The sequence below is a fragment of the Marmota monax genome, unplaced genomic scaffold (assembly GCF_021218885.2).
Source record: "Marmota monax isolate L192 unplaced genomic scaffold, Marmota_monax_Labrador192_F-V1.1 WCK01_AAM20220418_F8-fsc00057, whole genome shotgun sequence".
Taxonomy (NCBI): Eukaryota; Metazoa; Chordata; class Mammalia; order Rodentia; family Sciuridae; genus Marmota; species Marmota monax.
Window position 1 is genome coordinate 4,266,367 of NW_026693933.1, and position 17,529 is coordinate 4,283,895.

Consider the following 17,529-nt stretch of genomic DNA (forward strand, 5'->3'; position numbering starts at 1 on the left):
TTTAAGTATAAGGATACTGGACAGAATACTTTCGCCATATGGAAGCAGTACACAGATGGGTTTGTAAAGTGAGCATTTTAGTATATCTCACAAGAGAAGTTTCTAAGAGGACTTCTGCTAGCAATATCTTGTTAAAGAACAGTTATACTGAAACTACAGTGAGGTATAGCAGTTATACCAAAACTAATTTTTTCCATAACACTCAGATAAAATAAGAGCATCTATGGAAGAGGAGAAAGAAGGTATTTTCAATAAATGGTAAAAGATCTGAAATGCAACCTATGGAGAAGACTATGTATGCAAAAAAAAAAAAAAAAAACTGGCAAAGAGATGGAAAGCACAGCTTAATCAAGACAAACTTTCTATAAATCCTCAAGTCCAGGGCAGTTTAAAGGTTGCTGTATATGGTGGCGCACGCCTGTAATCCCAGTGGCTCCGGAGGCTGAGGCAAGAGAATCACAAGTTCAAAGCCAGCCTCAGCAAAAAGCAAGGCGCCAAGTTACTCACTGAGATCCCTTGTCTAAATAAAATACAAAATAGGACTGGGGATGTGGCTCAGTGTTTGAGTGCCTCTGAGGTCAATCTCCGGTACTCCCACCTACCCCCACTCCCACCCCCTAAAAAAAATCTTATAGGTTCCAGTTCTATAATCTGGGAGTTACTGCAAAATAATAATCTGTTTTACTTACCTTTTAACTAAACTACCCACCCCAATTTAAAAGGTATTTTCCCTACTGGAACAAACAATATACATAAATTTTTCAGCATAAATAAAATGCAATGACCTTACCTAGTAGCAAACTGAATGAGAGCATTCTGAAGAGCCTGCCTAATTTCAAGAAGAAAAGACTCATCATCACTTAGTGTGTAATACCAATACTGGACATAATCCCTCAAGGAAAACTGGATAACCTGTAAGAAAAATATTAGGGAAAAAATAAACTTTTAGGATCAACACTGTCTAAAATCCTCCAAAGAAAACTAGATAACCTATAAGAAAATATTTGGAAAAATACAGTATTTTAGAATTTTTAAAATAGCAATGACAAATTAAAAATTAAAATAGTTACCTGCCAATTTATATCTATTCTCTGTATCATAAATTGTGGTAATAATAGTACCTGCCTTCATTATGAAATAAAATCAACATGCTAAAAAACATTTCATGAATTTTAAAGTTATTATGGTATTTCAACTCATCTACTGTCCCAATGTTTCAAAAACTTAAAACATTATCTATAGCCAAACTTGTGCAAATTTCGGTAGACAAGAGTTCATGGAAAAAACAGATTTTTCAATGCTATAATACAACAAAGAGATTTAATCAGTTTGATAAAATGAGATGTAAAATAATGCTCAAAAAATGTTTCTCTAAGATTATATAATGAAATCCACTGCAGGTATAATTTTTAAAAAAAGATACAGGATTAAACTTAGTTCTAAAATAATACATTTGATATAGCCAACCATCTTAGCCCATAAATAGCAAATAATACAATTCAATGTATAATTTTTGTAAGTTAGATAAAATATGGGTTCATTTACAAATAAATGTTAAAAATTTAAAGTACACATTATTTATACTGAATATATAATCAAAAACATCAACAAAAAATATTTTGGGGTAAATAAATTTTTACCTAACTCTAATTTTTGAACATTTTTCAGCCTAACCAGGTATTTATACTTTTTAAAAGTAAAACAGAAAAAAAATATCTCATTTACCAAACCCAGTAAGCTTCTTCATCAGGAAAAGTAATACCTTTCAGATTAAAAAATATCAGAAATATCTAATGTTAACAAAATTTTTTCTCTAAATGCAAATTCAATCGAAAAGTTTTCTTACTAACTAAATCACCTCATAACAGGTGATTAGTAAATCAAGCAACATCTTTACGTACAAATGTCAAGGATAGCATTATCATAAACTTTTAACATTATTTCAATAGCAAAAAGGTATACCTTAGTATTTTCAAAAGAAATACACCTAGTATATAATATATGGAATTCAAATACCACATACTGAAACTCACTTGCTGGAGAGGTTCATCAATTATATTGGCACCCGTCAATCTTCTATCAATCTTAATAGTCCTGGCTTCCCGTTTCATTTCTTCTAAGCACTTAAAGGAAACCATAATATTTTATTGAGTGATTTAAAATCTCTCCAGTTGGCTTCAAATTGAATACTCATTGTCATTTCCCTTCTTCATCTTCGATTCAATGAATTATTTCTTGAGACTCTAATATAAACCAAACACTTTTCTCAAGATAACAAAACGAGGCACACAGAAAAAAATCTCTTATTAGCTTCAAAAATTTAATTAAATTAGAAAACACTATTTAGCTGGGCACTGTGATGTACATCTGTAATCCCAGCAGCTAGGGAGGCTGAGATATGAGAATAGTGAGTTCAAAGAAAGCCTCAGCAAAAGCAAGATATTAAATAACTCAATGAGACCCTGTCTCTAAATACAATACAAAATAGGCCTGGGGATGTGGTTCAGTGGTTGAGTGCCCCTAAGTTCAACACGCAGTTACACACCCATCCCCGGCAAAAAAAAAAAAAAAGAAAACACTATTTAGAATGTGGGAAAATTGAAAATGTACAGGTATATCATTGCCATATTCTAATGAGACTTTAAAACTATAAAGTTATTGTTTCAGGGAGTCAAGTTAATAACTGTCTTTATTGGACAGTTCTACCTCTTCTACCTCCCCTTTCAAAACCCCCAATAGTACACCAGCTGCCAAATGAATGTGTTTTGAAATTGATTTTATTGAAGGATAATTTTAAGCAACTAAAGAAAATGTATTTCTCTACTTCTCCTTAGCTTTCAGAAATAAAAGCAGCCTGGGAATAAGGTAAAGGGTAATGGGAGACTAAAATTAAAAATGTAAGTCAAAGCACAAATACACCACAAAATGTTTCAGTTATGATAAACCAAATATACAATGCTGGTCTTACAAGATTATAATGGAGCTGAAAATTTTGTATTTCCTACTGAACAACACACAACTAAAAAAGCAGCAACAGAAAAAGAAAACTCAGAAAATCCACAGTAAAGGCTTTTTGCAACTTTTGCAAACACACACACATACCCCTCAACAAGCTCCTTTAAAAAATCTGAAAACATGGACCCCAATATATTCATAGAAAGGAATATTCACAGTATATTATCTGCTTATGAGAAAATCTATGATAAAAAAAAATAAACACAGAGTGATACATACACACACCAAGAAGTCACCATGGACATATTTCTGTAAAAAGTGAAACCTCCTCAAGAATAGACTCAGGAAGATCTCTCAGAAGGCATTCCAGAAGAAAGCATTGTCATCATAGGAGATCACAGCTCCATGTGTTGCTAATCCTGAATACCTTCTAGTGAGACAGGATGTAGAGGTGTAAGTCAATGACAGTGACGATCCTATCTCTGTTTAGGCCTAGACTAATGAGGATGACTGTGTCTTTTACAACAAGTTTGTGTTTTATTTTTAAATTTTATTTATTTAAATTTTATTTATTTATTTTAAAAATTTATAAAGTTTATTAAGTAAAAAAGTTACAGTTGGGCTGGGGTTGTGGGCTCAGCAGCAGAGCGCTCACCTTGCATGTGCGAGGCCCTGGGTTTGATCCTCAGCACCACATAAAAATAAAGAAATAAAACAAAGGTATTGTGTCCAACTACAACTAAAAAATAAATATTAAAAAAAAGATACAGTAGTCTAATTTATTATTGAAAAAATTTTTTATAAATCTAGTGTAGCCTAAGAGTGTAGTGTTTGTTAATATCTACAGTAGTGTACAATAATGTTCTAAGCCTTCACATTCACTCACCATTTACTCCCTAACTTATCCAGCAAATGGTGTATGTACCATTTTTTATCTTTTTTCCCATAATCTTAATTACTTTTTCTGTGCAGACATATTTAGACACACAACACCACAGTGATACAATGACCACAGTATTCGGTGTGGTAACATACTATACAGGTTTGCTGCCTAGAAGCAACAGGACAGACCACACGGCCTAAGTTTGTAGTAGGCTAAATTATCTAGGTGTGTATATATGCACTTTATAATGTTTACACAATGACAAAATCACAGAGCAATGCATTTCTCAGAACATATCCCTGTTGTTAAGTGACGCATGAGTACATAGATACATGCCTTAAGTCAAAATATGAAACCACTAATATTTTTCCATAAAATGTACTTAAAAACCATATTTTAGAAATGGAAAATCAAAACTATTTTTATACCACTAAGTAGAAAATGAATTATAAAGGTACAACCTGTCTTAACTATGATTTATTACTATTTAGGATCTTAATTCCTAAAATATTTCCTATCCTCTGTTATATGCCACTTAAATGAATGTAAACTGGATGGTTAAGAAATGTTCCAACAAAAGATGCATTTACTCAGACTTGTACGCAAACAAAGAATACATGTTAACAAATTCTTTTTTTCATTCCCACTTGACATCTAACATTTCTTTAGAAAATGAGAAAATGATTCAGATTATAAAAAAAGTTATAAGATTAGCTTGTCAATATGAAAGTCAGTAGGATTTAATGAAATTCTCATATTTCAGTAATAATATTACACATTACTTACCTCTGCATCTCCTACATGTTAGCATATAATGGACTGTAAAGTTAGGTTACTGGGGCATTGATTCACAGTCATCTGTATCTCTTCCAATGAGATGAAACCATCCCACCCCACAATAAGAACTAAAACCACTGCAAATCTTAAACCTACCCATAGTACCCAACTTCAATTTTATTTTAAAAATCCTACTTTTATTTTAAATAGAAAAGGAGCACTACTCAAGATAATAAAAATTAGGGCTGAATTATTAAAATTTCAGATATTGCATAACTTAATTGTATTTTATTTTTCAATGTAATTAAAGAAAAAATGCAAATCTTTCCCTCTGATTTCCATTTAATGTACTATATTCAAAACATAATATTCATTAACAGTCTTACAAACCATATGGATGATTCTTTGACACTCAATGTTAATATAGCAGGAAAACACTCAAATTAAACTAACCAATTTATATCTTTCCCTTAAAATTTCATTCCCACTTGACATCTAACATTAAGAAAGTTTCCAATGTGAATTTTCAAAATATACTTTTCTAAGTATGATCAGAAAGTCTCCCATGAATTTACTAAGCATTAGTGAGTAAGAAGAAAATCTCCCAAGCCATAGAGATGATCACATTATTATCACTGCAAAGAATTGGATTTTTTGAGATTTTTCACATTTCTTTACACCATTTACCTTAGGAACCCCAGTTGATGTTGGAGGAAGAAATGAGTGTTCACACTGTTCTAGGTACTTTTCTGAGTTTGTTTTTCCAAACAGAAGGGTAACCACTAAACCCCTAGAGGAAAAAAAATAATTAAAGAATTAAAAAACAATACTTCTATAAATTAACACATCTACTATTCAAGTATACACTTCAGATGTTATAGCTTTATTATTCATCAAAAATGCCTTCTGTAAATTTACCCAAAATATGACAATTTTGTTTTGAATGAAATTTAAAACAGCAACAAACAATTTGTGAATCACATATTAAATACACAATTCCTTTCAAAATTTTAATCAAACATACATCACAAAGAATCTCAGACATTTTCAAAATTGGAAAAAATCAGTCCTTGTTAAATATGGAATCTAATAACAAGGATAAAGACAAATGACATCTAAATAGATGGCTAAATGACCCAATTCTACAGTGCTAATTAAGGTAACATACTAATATTTATAACTTGACAATGCCTACAGTAACGAGTGCTATACAGAAAAAAAATGATCCACATTATGACTTTTGAAACAAGGCTAGAATTATGATAATATCAATTTATCCTCAGAAGATTAATTATTTTTAAAACAATTAAAAGATCACAGTAAAATAAATACTAGTTCACTATTTAGTATTGACTAAATGTCATCGCTATTTCCTATATTTAAAATTTACCAATAAGACAAAGCCTTGGAAATCCATAAAGGAAGAAAATTAACTTTAATCTGATAATGATTGGTAACCTTACAATAATTGAAAGACAGTAAAACATTAAATACTGTCAATCTCAACTACCAAAAAGAATAAGATTCTCAAAGTCATCCACTTTTTGTTACTACCTGTTTATTCACCAATCTTCAAGTATAAATACGTTAAGTAGAGTGGGAGGGCAGGTGAACACAGATTAAGATCATATCAGAATTCTGTTTTTGTTTAAGAAGCTGGCCTCAAAATTATCAGTAAATTTCATCCACCTTTTATAAATGATATTACTAAGATTCATGTTGGCTGTATATTTCACTTTTACCTAATTATTCAGAGTAAAATCAAACACAATAAAATACTTATATTAAATTAACCTCATATTCCTAAATCTAAAAAAAAATCATAAAACAGACTGATAAAATATTAACCTCTGCCCACAGAGCAACAGTAGGAAGGCAAGCTAACCAACAGTTTAAAATTAAAGAGCACCTAATTAACAGTGTCAGCTATGTGGGTTAAGTAAAAACAGGTACTACCAATGCTTACGTTATCCAACAACAATGCCATGAAATAACCATAGTATGGTACGGAAAGTAGTACCCTAGGATAAAAATCAAAATAAAACATCTTTTTCTCTCTTAAAGTTTCCTATATATTTGAAAATAGGAATTAGCTATGGCTGTAAAAAAAACTGAAAACATGATCAATAATTTTTTGTGGGTAAAATGCAGAATTTAAAACAAGTTTTATTAGCAAAAAAGGGGAAAGAAAATCCCCAGGAAAATGCATTAATTTCAAACTTGCATTTTAAGTAAGAAAAAAAAGCCTCTTTTAAAACTTACACAGCAAGAAAACACACAAAAACTAAGAAATTATTTTGAATTTATGAAATTTCACCATTTGCCTTAAAAGTGATACTTAAAAGTCAATTTTTTCTTTAAATTCAGAAGATTTTTAAACTATAGAGAGTTAAATTAAAGAATGGAAAATTATTCATAATGAGAGCCAAAATAAGAAAGATTTGACTTAGGAAATTATGATATTCATTGCCCATAATTGAGTAATCTGGGAATGCTTAATTAACTAATCCTCCTGAGATGAGTTTCAGAGGTTTGCTGGTAGAAATAGAAATAAGAGTACCCTTTAATGGTAGTGAGTTTCAATGAGATCAACACAGTTTGGAACAGAAAGTCAAACCAATTTATGATTTAGCATAAACTTGGAATTTCAGACCTCTTCATGTGACTCTAAATAGTATCTAAAGCGTTTCTGTATCCCAGCTATTCATGAGGCTAAGATAGAAAGACTGCAAGTTCCAGGCCGACCTTGCCAAACTTAGGACCCTCTCTTAAAATAAGTAATAAAAGGGGTTGGTGATGTAGCTTAGTGGTAGATCACTCCTGGGTTCAACCCTCAGTATCTAAAGAATAAAAATATATAAAAAATATAAATATTTTAGTACCCTTCCCTCAACCTCCAATGACCCATCTTATCTAAAAAATTTTTTCAGAAATTCTAAGTACCCAAAACTGTTTTTATAGAAATATTCCTTCAAAAAACAGCAGATTCAGAAAGGGAGCAAAAAAGAAAAGTTTCCATGACTTTGGAATGAATGGACTGATGACCTTTCCCTGTTTCCCAAATTTTATATGACATTTAGTATAAGAGAAATGATTCTCTACCTTTCAAAGGCTCCTACCTTTGTCTCTAAAACTGCAATTTCTCACCTTTCCAAAATACTGGCAAATATTGCTAAATTCTTTTCCTTCACTCTTGCCACAGCTTATTAGTAATATTAGAAGAAATCTCTGCCTTTCAGACAAATATCTCAAGAAAAATAATCTCCTTTCAATCAGAGAAAGCAGACCATGAAACTATGCAGCCATGCTATACCTTTAATTTGTAACAGGACTATACTTAGAAAGTCCATTTATGTTGCAGATCTCTAAGGTCTTTCATCATCCTTGTTACCAAAAAAGATATTCTGAACTCTACATTACTTGATTCCTTTGGCTAAAATAAGTTTTATTTTAGTACACAGTACCATACTTAGACAATTATCATAAAAATACTGAATCTAACACAAAATACATTTTTAACATAGCTTTCACATAGCTGCTCAATTTAAGCAATTCTCACTTTTCAATAATCACTGGGAATATCCATAAGAAACAACTACACACAACTTTCAAACCTGTACCCTAAAAGAGGTGGTAGGTAGTATAAATATTCAGAAGCCGCCCCTTTGGTATCTCATACAGTCTCTCAAACCATTGTTATATATACTGTTCCATTCAACTAAATACTCTAAACCTGGACTCAAACAACTCCTCCAAATATTTCAGGTCCCAAAATACATTTTTAGAAGAAGTCTCAAGAGTTCATTCTGCAACTAGTTACTTACACACACACACACACACACACACACACACACACACACATTAAACAAAATACTCCTCTCCTCTAAGCTCCCTTGTTTCTAAATAATAAACATTTCACTTGTATATATATTTTATGTTTTCTTACAATTCATATATGATACCAGTGCTCTAAATATGAAGTTATAACAAAGTATGGCTAAAACTTCCCTTTGAATGGTTTATTATCTTAAGTGAACACACAAACACTGTAAAACAAATAACCATGAAGATAAAACTGTAAAATCAAGTATTTGAATTTTCTAGACCAAACTAACCACATTCATTAGGGAAAATGAGAAACACTAATATTTGAAGTCTAACTAATGAAACAGTATTTACATTGTGAAATTTGATATATAATCTCTTATTTATTTATTTATTTATTTATTTATTTATATAAGATCATAATAAATCAGAAATATCCAATTTTAAAAGGATAAATAGCATCAAAACAAATTTTCAAATCCTTTTTCATATTATCACAAAAAAAGAAACTGAAATATTATTTTTGAAGATAACACCCATATTTTTGGTATCTTAAATTTACCTTTTTTTTTAAATTCTGGTAAAATGCTTGTTAAAAAAAATCAGCATTCACAAATAAATCATACTCCTACTTTTTACCATCTTTTTTTTATTTTAACAAGATATACATGGGAATTGTAAAATTATCACTGATTATACTTACCCACCCACAAAGCAGAGGATATAAAAGGCCAAATAAAATATTACAAAGGGTCCAAAGGTTACTAGAAAAAGGACGACGCCAAGGCTTCCCCATCCCCATATGGATAGACTGGCCTGAAATAAAACAAAAAAATAAATAAATAAATAATTGTCCATATGAATTAGAAAAGAATCAACCAAACTTTTACACAGTTTTAAATTTCCACTTTTCAACATTTATGGCATTGTTTCAGCATACATTAAAATGTTTACTTTTGGAAATGTTCTTGGAAATTTATCTCCTAAAAACAACATATGATAGAGATTTATGGAAGATCAACAATAACTTAAAAAACAATTAGTGATAATACAAAAAAACAGCATGAAGTAGTTTCACAAACTGTTGAATAAAATGTTGGCATGAAAAACATAACAGTATTTATAAAATATATGCATATTTATATTCATAGAACATTAAAGATTAAGTGGGCTACAAAGTTATACTTATTTAGAATTAAAATTTCATTTTAAAACTAAGTCCCAATAACTATAGCATTTTTTGTTAAAATTTCAAGAAATCCATCTCATTGAAAATAGTGATATTATTTCATTTAAACTGTGTACAGAGACCCATAAAATTGTACTTGCAAAAGTTCCAACTTTCAATACTACAATTTACCAAAAGTTCAACAAAACATTTCCAAGTCTCCATCCTTTAAAAAAAAAAATTTTCATACAGAATTATACTGTTTATCCAGTAAAAATACTCCTTTTGTTGAGGACAAAATGGATGTTAGCAATTTAAGTCATTATGAATAAATAAATGTATTCAATTCAACAAGTGTACATCCATTTGCCTAGCACCCTGAGGTATACAAAGAAAGCATTTGTCCCACTCCTACCATCAAGGAGCACAGAAAAGAATGTCTTAGAGGAATGAAACAATTAGACACTGAACTAAAAGAAAATAATAGAAAGCATTATAAGATACTAAACTAAACAAATTGAAGACCAAAAATCTGAGGAACAGACAATAGGTGCTGTGGATTACAAGAGAAAGAGTTTTATTCATTCATTCACCAGTTATTGATTGCTTTCTATGGGCTAGACAAGATTCAAGATACTAGGAATATCACCCTCTAAACTCACACTGTAAAAAAAAGGCTGGAAATATAGCTCAGCTGGAACATAACCATATGCCTTTTTAAGTTTATGAAGTAAAAGAGGGGAAAAAATTAGTAAATATATGCTTATATCAGATGGGGATAAGTGCTGGAGAAAAGGCAACTGTAGTGACCTGTCTAAGCAGTTCTGAATGATTACATGACTTATGAACAGAAAATACTGGACATGATTTATTTATGGAGAATTTATTTATAATACTGAGTCTTCCTGCAGCAAAATAATATTTTTCCATTTAATCATGTCTTCTATAACCTTCAGTGGAGTTCTTTGTTTCTGTATCTCCCGCCCAGCCCTCCCATGTAAACCATAACTCGTTCGTTTGTGTATTTATTATCCATTTTCCTCATTCTAGACACTATTATCTTCTAACTAGAGGAATGATAATTCCTGTTAACAAAGTTTCTTCTCTGCCTTCATGCTTTCCTCCTTGAATCAGCTGGGAATACAATTCCACCTACAGAAGTGGTCTACTCTGACTGCCTTCTAAAAGCTTAAAGTAGGGCACAGTGATTTAAAATAGAGAGCATCCCAATCCCTCTGATGAAACTTCGGTTGAACACACAGTACCTGGATCCACACTATAGTACTGCCAGATGCCCACCATAGGTAGGAAACAGACACTATTTTCTAAGACTCATGCAAACCTTATCCACTGACTTCCCCAGAAAAAAAGATCTTATAAACTCTCCAGAAAGCTGAAACTAGATGTGACCCAGATACTTGATTCAACCAGCTTTCTCCAGTGAGATATGACCTAATATTAGCAGTATTACTTTTTCTTTTACAGTTAAATTTATGCTTACTAGTTAGTCAGTTTTTCAAAACCAAAAAAACTATAGTTTAAAGATATATTCAGAGGCTTTAAAAAGAAAAAAAAAAGTGACTATCTTTGGGGATAAAAGACATGGGTAACACACTGGGGCTTCTCAACTAATCAGTAGAGTTTTACTTCTTTACCAAGTGTTTGGTTTTAACCGTATAATTTACTCTTAAGGTTAATATCTTTCATAATTAAAGGAATGAATCATGATTAGTTGATATGGGGAAGACTAACAGCAATTAGTTAACAAGGAAAGTTAATAAATTTGTCTAAAAACTCAAGTTTTGAGATTATTACAAGTCTTGAAAAGAATATAAAAACATCAAAAAATAAACAACCCTATTCTTTCAACAAAATTTGTGAAAACCTACAATGTGCCATCTGCTAGTGGTTTAGCCTTACTGTGAGAGATTTTCATCTCCCTGCCCCGCTTTCCTTTCCCTGGAATGAGGATCAAACCCAGGGCTTCCAGAATTTCCAGCATGGCAGGCAAGTGAGCCACCACTAAGTTATGCTTCCATCCCTCAGGAGAAATTTTTAAATGCCAGAAACTACTGAAATTAAACATTTCTAAACAAGCAAGTGAAGTGCTCATTTGCTTTGCAGTTAATCTCTTAGAATTATTAACTTCAAATGTTAAACTGGTCATTGAAACATCAAAATACGGCATTGTCTAAGACAAAAAAGATTTTGTTATTCTTAGTGTGCTCAGATCTGTAATTGGCTGATATTACAATGTTATTAGTACAATGAATTAAGAAAAACATTTCAGGGCTGGGGTTGTGGCTCAGTGGCAGAGGGCTTGCCTAGCATGTGTGAGGCACTGGGTTCAATTCTCAGCACCACATATAAATAAATAAATAAAATTAATAAAGGTTCAAAGAGCACTAAAAGAAATCTTAAAAAAAGAAAAACATTTTATCTAACACAACTTAAAATTTCCTAAAATGATAAAAGATGATAAAATTTGGGAAAATTTGGTACTATGTCAAAAACCTTTCACAAATTCAAACAGATATTTATCAAACAATTGTTCTGAAATAAATTTTAAAAAGAAAAGAAATCTACATAGGTGGTTTACACTAAAAACTCTTTACTACCATTTCCTTTGCTAAATACAATAATTATTGCCTATGCTGACTAATCCAAGAATTACTCCCAACTATTGAGTTAGAAGAAATCTTCAAGATCATCAGATGCAATCCTTTTCAAACTTAAAGATTCTTAACTGCAGATTTTTAAAATGCAGATTCTGATCCAGTATGACTGGTGTAGGGCCTGTGAGTCCTTCATTTTTAACAAGCTGCCAAAACTGTTTAGAACCAGGAGCAATCTATATATTTATAAATCTCCCTTCATTAGTTTTTAGGTCTGTAAAAGCCTTATTCACAATTCCAAAATGTAAAAGGATCTAAAAACCAAAATTATACTAAGCATTCCACATAACAGATCTCACTCCTGAGAACAACTTAAGAAATAAAAAGGCAGTAGCATATAATGCTCAAAAATTAGACTTCAGAGTGAATTTAAATTTCACCTACATGCCTTCCTTTCCTCATTCATGTCACTATGTTATTGTGAGAAGTAAATGAGTCCATGGTCCTGTAGCCAGTTTTAACATAAAAATCACTATTTCAATACCTACTTTAACAATAAAGAAACTAAGGCTCAAAAAAGATTTTTTAAATTGCCAAAGGTCACACAAAATAAGAGCAAAATTTGATTCTAGGCAATTCTGACTCCTTAATTAACCTTAAAATTTGTCAGCTAACAATTGTCTGAAGTTAAAAGCCATAGTAAGATAAAAATGCTAAAGTCAAAACTGAGTACCTTCTTTTACAAAAATATTAATAAGTTTAATATGTCCCCCAAGAAACTAGTAAGAAAACTACCTATAATAAATCTATGTTATAAAGTCCTAGTTTGAACATAAAGCATATACTTTTTATTAGAAAATAAACTTACCCTTTTGTACCCTAAAGAAAAAATGGAAAGAACTTCCAATTTCAAACAATGTCAACTTCTTACCATGTTCAGATCCTTCATGTATAGGGGTTTGGCTTTAAGTTCAGACAAAAATTGATTTCTGCTTCTAGGGGTCTTAGACTCAAAAAATGAGAATGCAAAGGATCATACATGCCTCCTGACAATAGAAAGCAAGTGAAAATTATTTATCTTGTGATATTCTATGCCAATCAAGACAAACCAACATTTACCTCATTTGACCCTCCTCATATATATATTTATGATAGGAAAGGCAGCATAATATTTTACTAAGTACAGAATCAGAAATTAGAGATTTCAGTTTTCCACTAACTTTCTGTATAACTTCTGAAAAATTAAGCTGTTTTGATCCTAAATTTTCATATGAGATCATTTCTCAAAGTCTCTATCTAACAGATTGGTTAAGTAACTTTGCTCATAATGACACAACTAATTTGAGTGCAGAGCCAGGACTTGATTTTCCCAGTTCACATGGAAGTGGGGCCAAGAAGAAACAGCTCTTTTATAGCAGCTAGAAAAAACTGTCATGGAAAGGACTTTAGACTCCAAAATGAGTCTCACTAGAGTGAATCAGGTCAACCACACTAACAATATATTACCTGGCATATTATATGCATTATATGACAGAGGGCAGCCAAACAGATAAGGCTAAGAATGTTAAAGTTCATATGATTTCAATGTCAACTTTATCCATGTTAACTATATACAGTTAACAACCAAAATAAGTAAGCATAAGAAGAGTGGACTTATTATAAGCATAGCTTATTTTCCTCACACTTACCTCCATTTAAAATAAGTTGGAAGCTCTGTTCCAGGTAATTTCAATAGAATATTGTCCTGACATGGGACTCCCATCATACAAGATTATATAATAATTTAACCAAGGCCAGGTACCTGGAAGCTGCTCACTAAATATCAACATTCTAATTAATTAATTTACTAACTAGAGAAGGAGATTAAGGAGGAAATGGGAAAAGGAAGGAAGGAGAAAAAAGAAATCATGGAAAAGGACAAAGAGAAAGAAAACAAAAAGGAGGGAAAGTAAAAAAGAAAAGGACCCTAAGATGAAGTACTCCTCTTCACCCTCACCTTATGGCTTGAGATAGCATTACACAGTTCTACCATCACAACCCATACCAATACTGCACCATCCAAAACAAAAATCAAGGATGTTATGGTTTGGATCTAAAAATGTCCCATAAATAGCTCATGTGTTAGACAATGTATCAATGTTCAGAAGTGGAAAAAATCAGGTTAGGAGAGCTATAACCTTGTCAGTGGATTAATTCATTTGATTAATAATTTGAATGGACTATAAGTACAGGTAGGTGGGTGGGGCTGGAGGTCACTGGGGGTGTGCCCTTGAGCCTCCTCTCTTGTTCCCTTTGCTTCCAGGCTGCCATAAGATAAGCAGCTTTCCTCCACTATGAATTCTGCCAAGATATTCTGCCTCATCTCAGGCTCAAAGCAATAGAGTCAGTTGTCTATAGATGGAATTTTTGAAACAAAAGTTTCTTTCCTCTTCTAAGTTATTCTTGTCAGGCATTCTGGTAACAGAAATGAAAAACTGACTAACACAAAGGGATTGATCCTTGTTCTTCCCTGGAATGAATGTACAAAAATAGTGGTATTGTGGATGGCTCTACATACCCTGACACCAACCTGCAACACAACTTTGTTTTCATGGAACAGTCCTACAAGAATCATCAGTACATATGATGGGGTCAACTGACTCCAAACCCCTTTTCTCATGCTCCAGTGACAGGAAAACAAAGATCCTCTTCCACTTACCCCTATTCAAAGTTTCCAATATGTCCTTGTGAGAATGATTAAAACTGGCAACAAGGCACAAGTTCTCAATATAGTTGTTGAGCCAGGAGATATAGAAAACCTATAATGTTGTGAGCCACAGCTGAAGGGGCCCCAGCAAACTTTCAGACTGTCAGCTGATGATTGGTTCACAGCGGCCCCAGCAACATCTAGCTGATGGGCTCCCCTGCGGTGATGCTCATTGGACTGTTTCCCTGCCCTTTCAGAACACGGAGCTGCTCATTGGGGGACTTTTTTGGCTCCGCCCACGCGACCCAGCGAATAGGCCTCAAGAGCAGGAGGATTGTGGGAGGTGGAGAGGCTTGGGGTGGTGGGAGAGGCTTGTGGGAAGCCGGTGGTGGCAGTTGGGCTCTGAAGGTTTTCCTGAGGAGCTGTTTTGTTTGGCATGTGTGGTTTCTTTTGACAAGTGGCTCCTGAATTGTGCCCTGCCAGACTGCTGCACTATAAGAAGGATAGACACCTCAATCAACTATCTTTGTCTCAGAGCTAGCTAACTGGCCAGCAAGCAAAGATCATGACTACCAAATACCAGAGTTTTCCTTCCTCTCCCTACTGAGGTTCACCACAATAATACGCATATGTACACATCTCTCTCTGAATTCTCACATTTTTTTGTAACAATTATCTCCCTTGGGGTGTAACTTCATAACATTTCCAAGACTGAATTATGTACATCTATTTAGGTGACTGCTAAACTAATCTTTCAATTTTTTTTTTTTATTATTAAAGCAATGGGAATAAGGTCATAGACTCCCACAGGCTAAAAATTAAGGCTCCTAGCATCCAATGATAAAGAAAATAAAAGGTAACAACTATTGCAAATTCTTTGTTTTTGAAACTAATTACAAAATACCTATACACAGTTTAGAATACTAGTAGGTTTATTCATATTGTATATTATTGATTCAGAAAACAACCATGGTTAGGTTGCAGACTCCCTCCCTGCTCCCATATCCCATACACTGGGAATCACTGAAGTAGGGACTAGAAAATATAACGGTATTTAAAACTCAGAAGTTCACAGTACTGAAACGGGAAAAATAATAAGAGTATTTACAAAATCAATGGGGCTATATAGGAAAGAACAATCCTGCTGACAGGCTTTCAACTATTATTCAAAGTCTCAAACTGTAAAACTACTAAAGGTTCCTGAATAACTAACAAAAGATCTAGTAGATAGTCATGGCTAAAAAATAATAATAATTATAGCAGCAGCAGCAGCAGCAACAGTAGTAGTAGTAGTAGTAGAAGAAGAAACTATTCTTCTAGGGATAACTATTTTTTGCCTTAATAACTTTTAGTAAACAACTTTTAAAGAATAAATTTTCAATAGAAAACAGGTTCTTTTATGGCAGACCTTTTAATAATTAGAAACAAAGACTCCCATCTTTATAAATATTCCTTTGACAGATAAAGGCCTACTGTAAATGTGTTTACAAATGAGATTGATATAAAAATAATAACTATTCCTCTAAAAGTAAATGAAAGCAAAAAACTTAAAGCTCCCAAAGAATAATAGTTAAATTTCAAATTATATTGAGCTGATTATGTGAGGTAATAAGAGTCCATTATACCAGAAAATACCAATTCTATTTACTTTGAATGAATTGTTTTCTTTGTACCAACACATTTATTCTGAGTATTTTGCTTAAAAATAACTACACAGTAATAAAGTATGGGTAGCTAATGTTCACCTAAGAAAGGGAGGGTGTTAAATACATACACATTTTCTGATTGTCTTAAAAGAAACAAACACATGCCTATAATCCCAGCTGCTCAGGAGTCTGAGGCAGGAGGATAGCAAGTTCAGTCAGCCCTAACCAACTTACATTCTGAGTTCATTTGCTAAATGAACCTGAAACCTGCCAGGCATGGTGGTACATGCCTATAATCCAGAAACCTGGGAGGCTAAGGCTAGAGGATCAGTAAGTTGAAGGCGAGGCTCAGCAACTTAATGAGACCTTGTCTCAAAATAAAAAATAAAATGAACTGGGGATATAGCTCAATGGTAAAGCACCCCTGGATTCAATCCCCAGTACTACAAAACAGAAAAAGGAACTGATAAAAACATTTCTATTCATGTCGATTACATTCTTGTAGCAAAATATCGAAGTATTTTTTGTGTTGTGTTTTATAATTTTGTACTTAAATATGCAGGATAATAGGGAAAAAAGTCCTTTCTAACCATCCCAGTTTTAAGTCACTAATTGCAGGTTCCAGGATCAAGACCTCAACAAGTAAAGAGTTAAAGGGAGGTGGCAAAAAGTCAATGCCATTATAGTTACTAAGGATGTAGGTCTTAGCCCATCCAACTCATGACCCCATAATTACTCAATCTTGTAAGTTCAAGGATTCAACCTGTCTTCTTTTCAAGTACACCTCAAAATAGCCCAGTAGGCCATGTGGCTGGTCTTTGTTACAAAGAATTTAAAAATTGAGAAAGTGATCAGAAATTAGCAGTTTGCTATGTTGCATTCCAGGAAAAAAAAAAAAAAAAACTGGAATAAGTGGACTCAAACCCCAGCAAGGCAGTAACTGGATGAAGCAGAGTGCAACACTCACCATAAAC

The 17,529-nt window shown here is 32.6% G+C and overlaps 1 protein-coding gene across 4 annotated transcripts in view; it reads right to left on the reverse strand.

The window, feature by feature from the left end:
* Positions 1-17,529, reverse strand: part of Snx13 (sorting nexin 13) — a 152,201-nt gene that overhangs the window by 87,503 nt on the left and 47,169 nt on the right. For 3 of the 4 annotated variants that reach the window (XR_006855969.2, XM_046463512.2, XM_046463511.2), the window contains exons 2-5: positions 9,144-9,256; positions 5,303-5,405; positions 2,034-2,123; positions 791-912 (exon numbers count right to left, since the gene is read on the reverse strand). Coding sequence is in view for 3 of the 4 variants with exons in the window: in XM_046463512.2 (XP_046319468.1) it covers positions 791-912; positions 2,034-2,123; positions 5,303-5,405; positions 9,144-9,256 (428 nt within the window). In the remaining variant the exon portion in view is untranslated. Of the gene's footprint in view, positions 1-790; positions 913-2,033; positions 2,124-5,302; positions 5,406-9,143; positions 9,257-17,529 lie in introns of those variants that run through there. The other variant, XM_046463513.2, reaches the window with a different exon arrangement.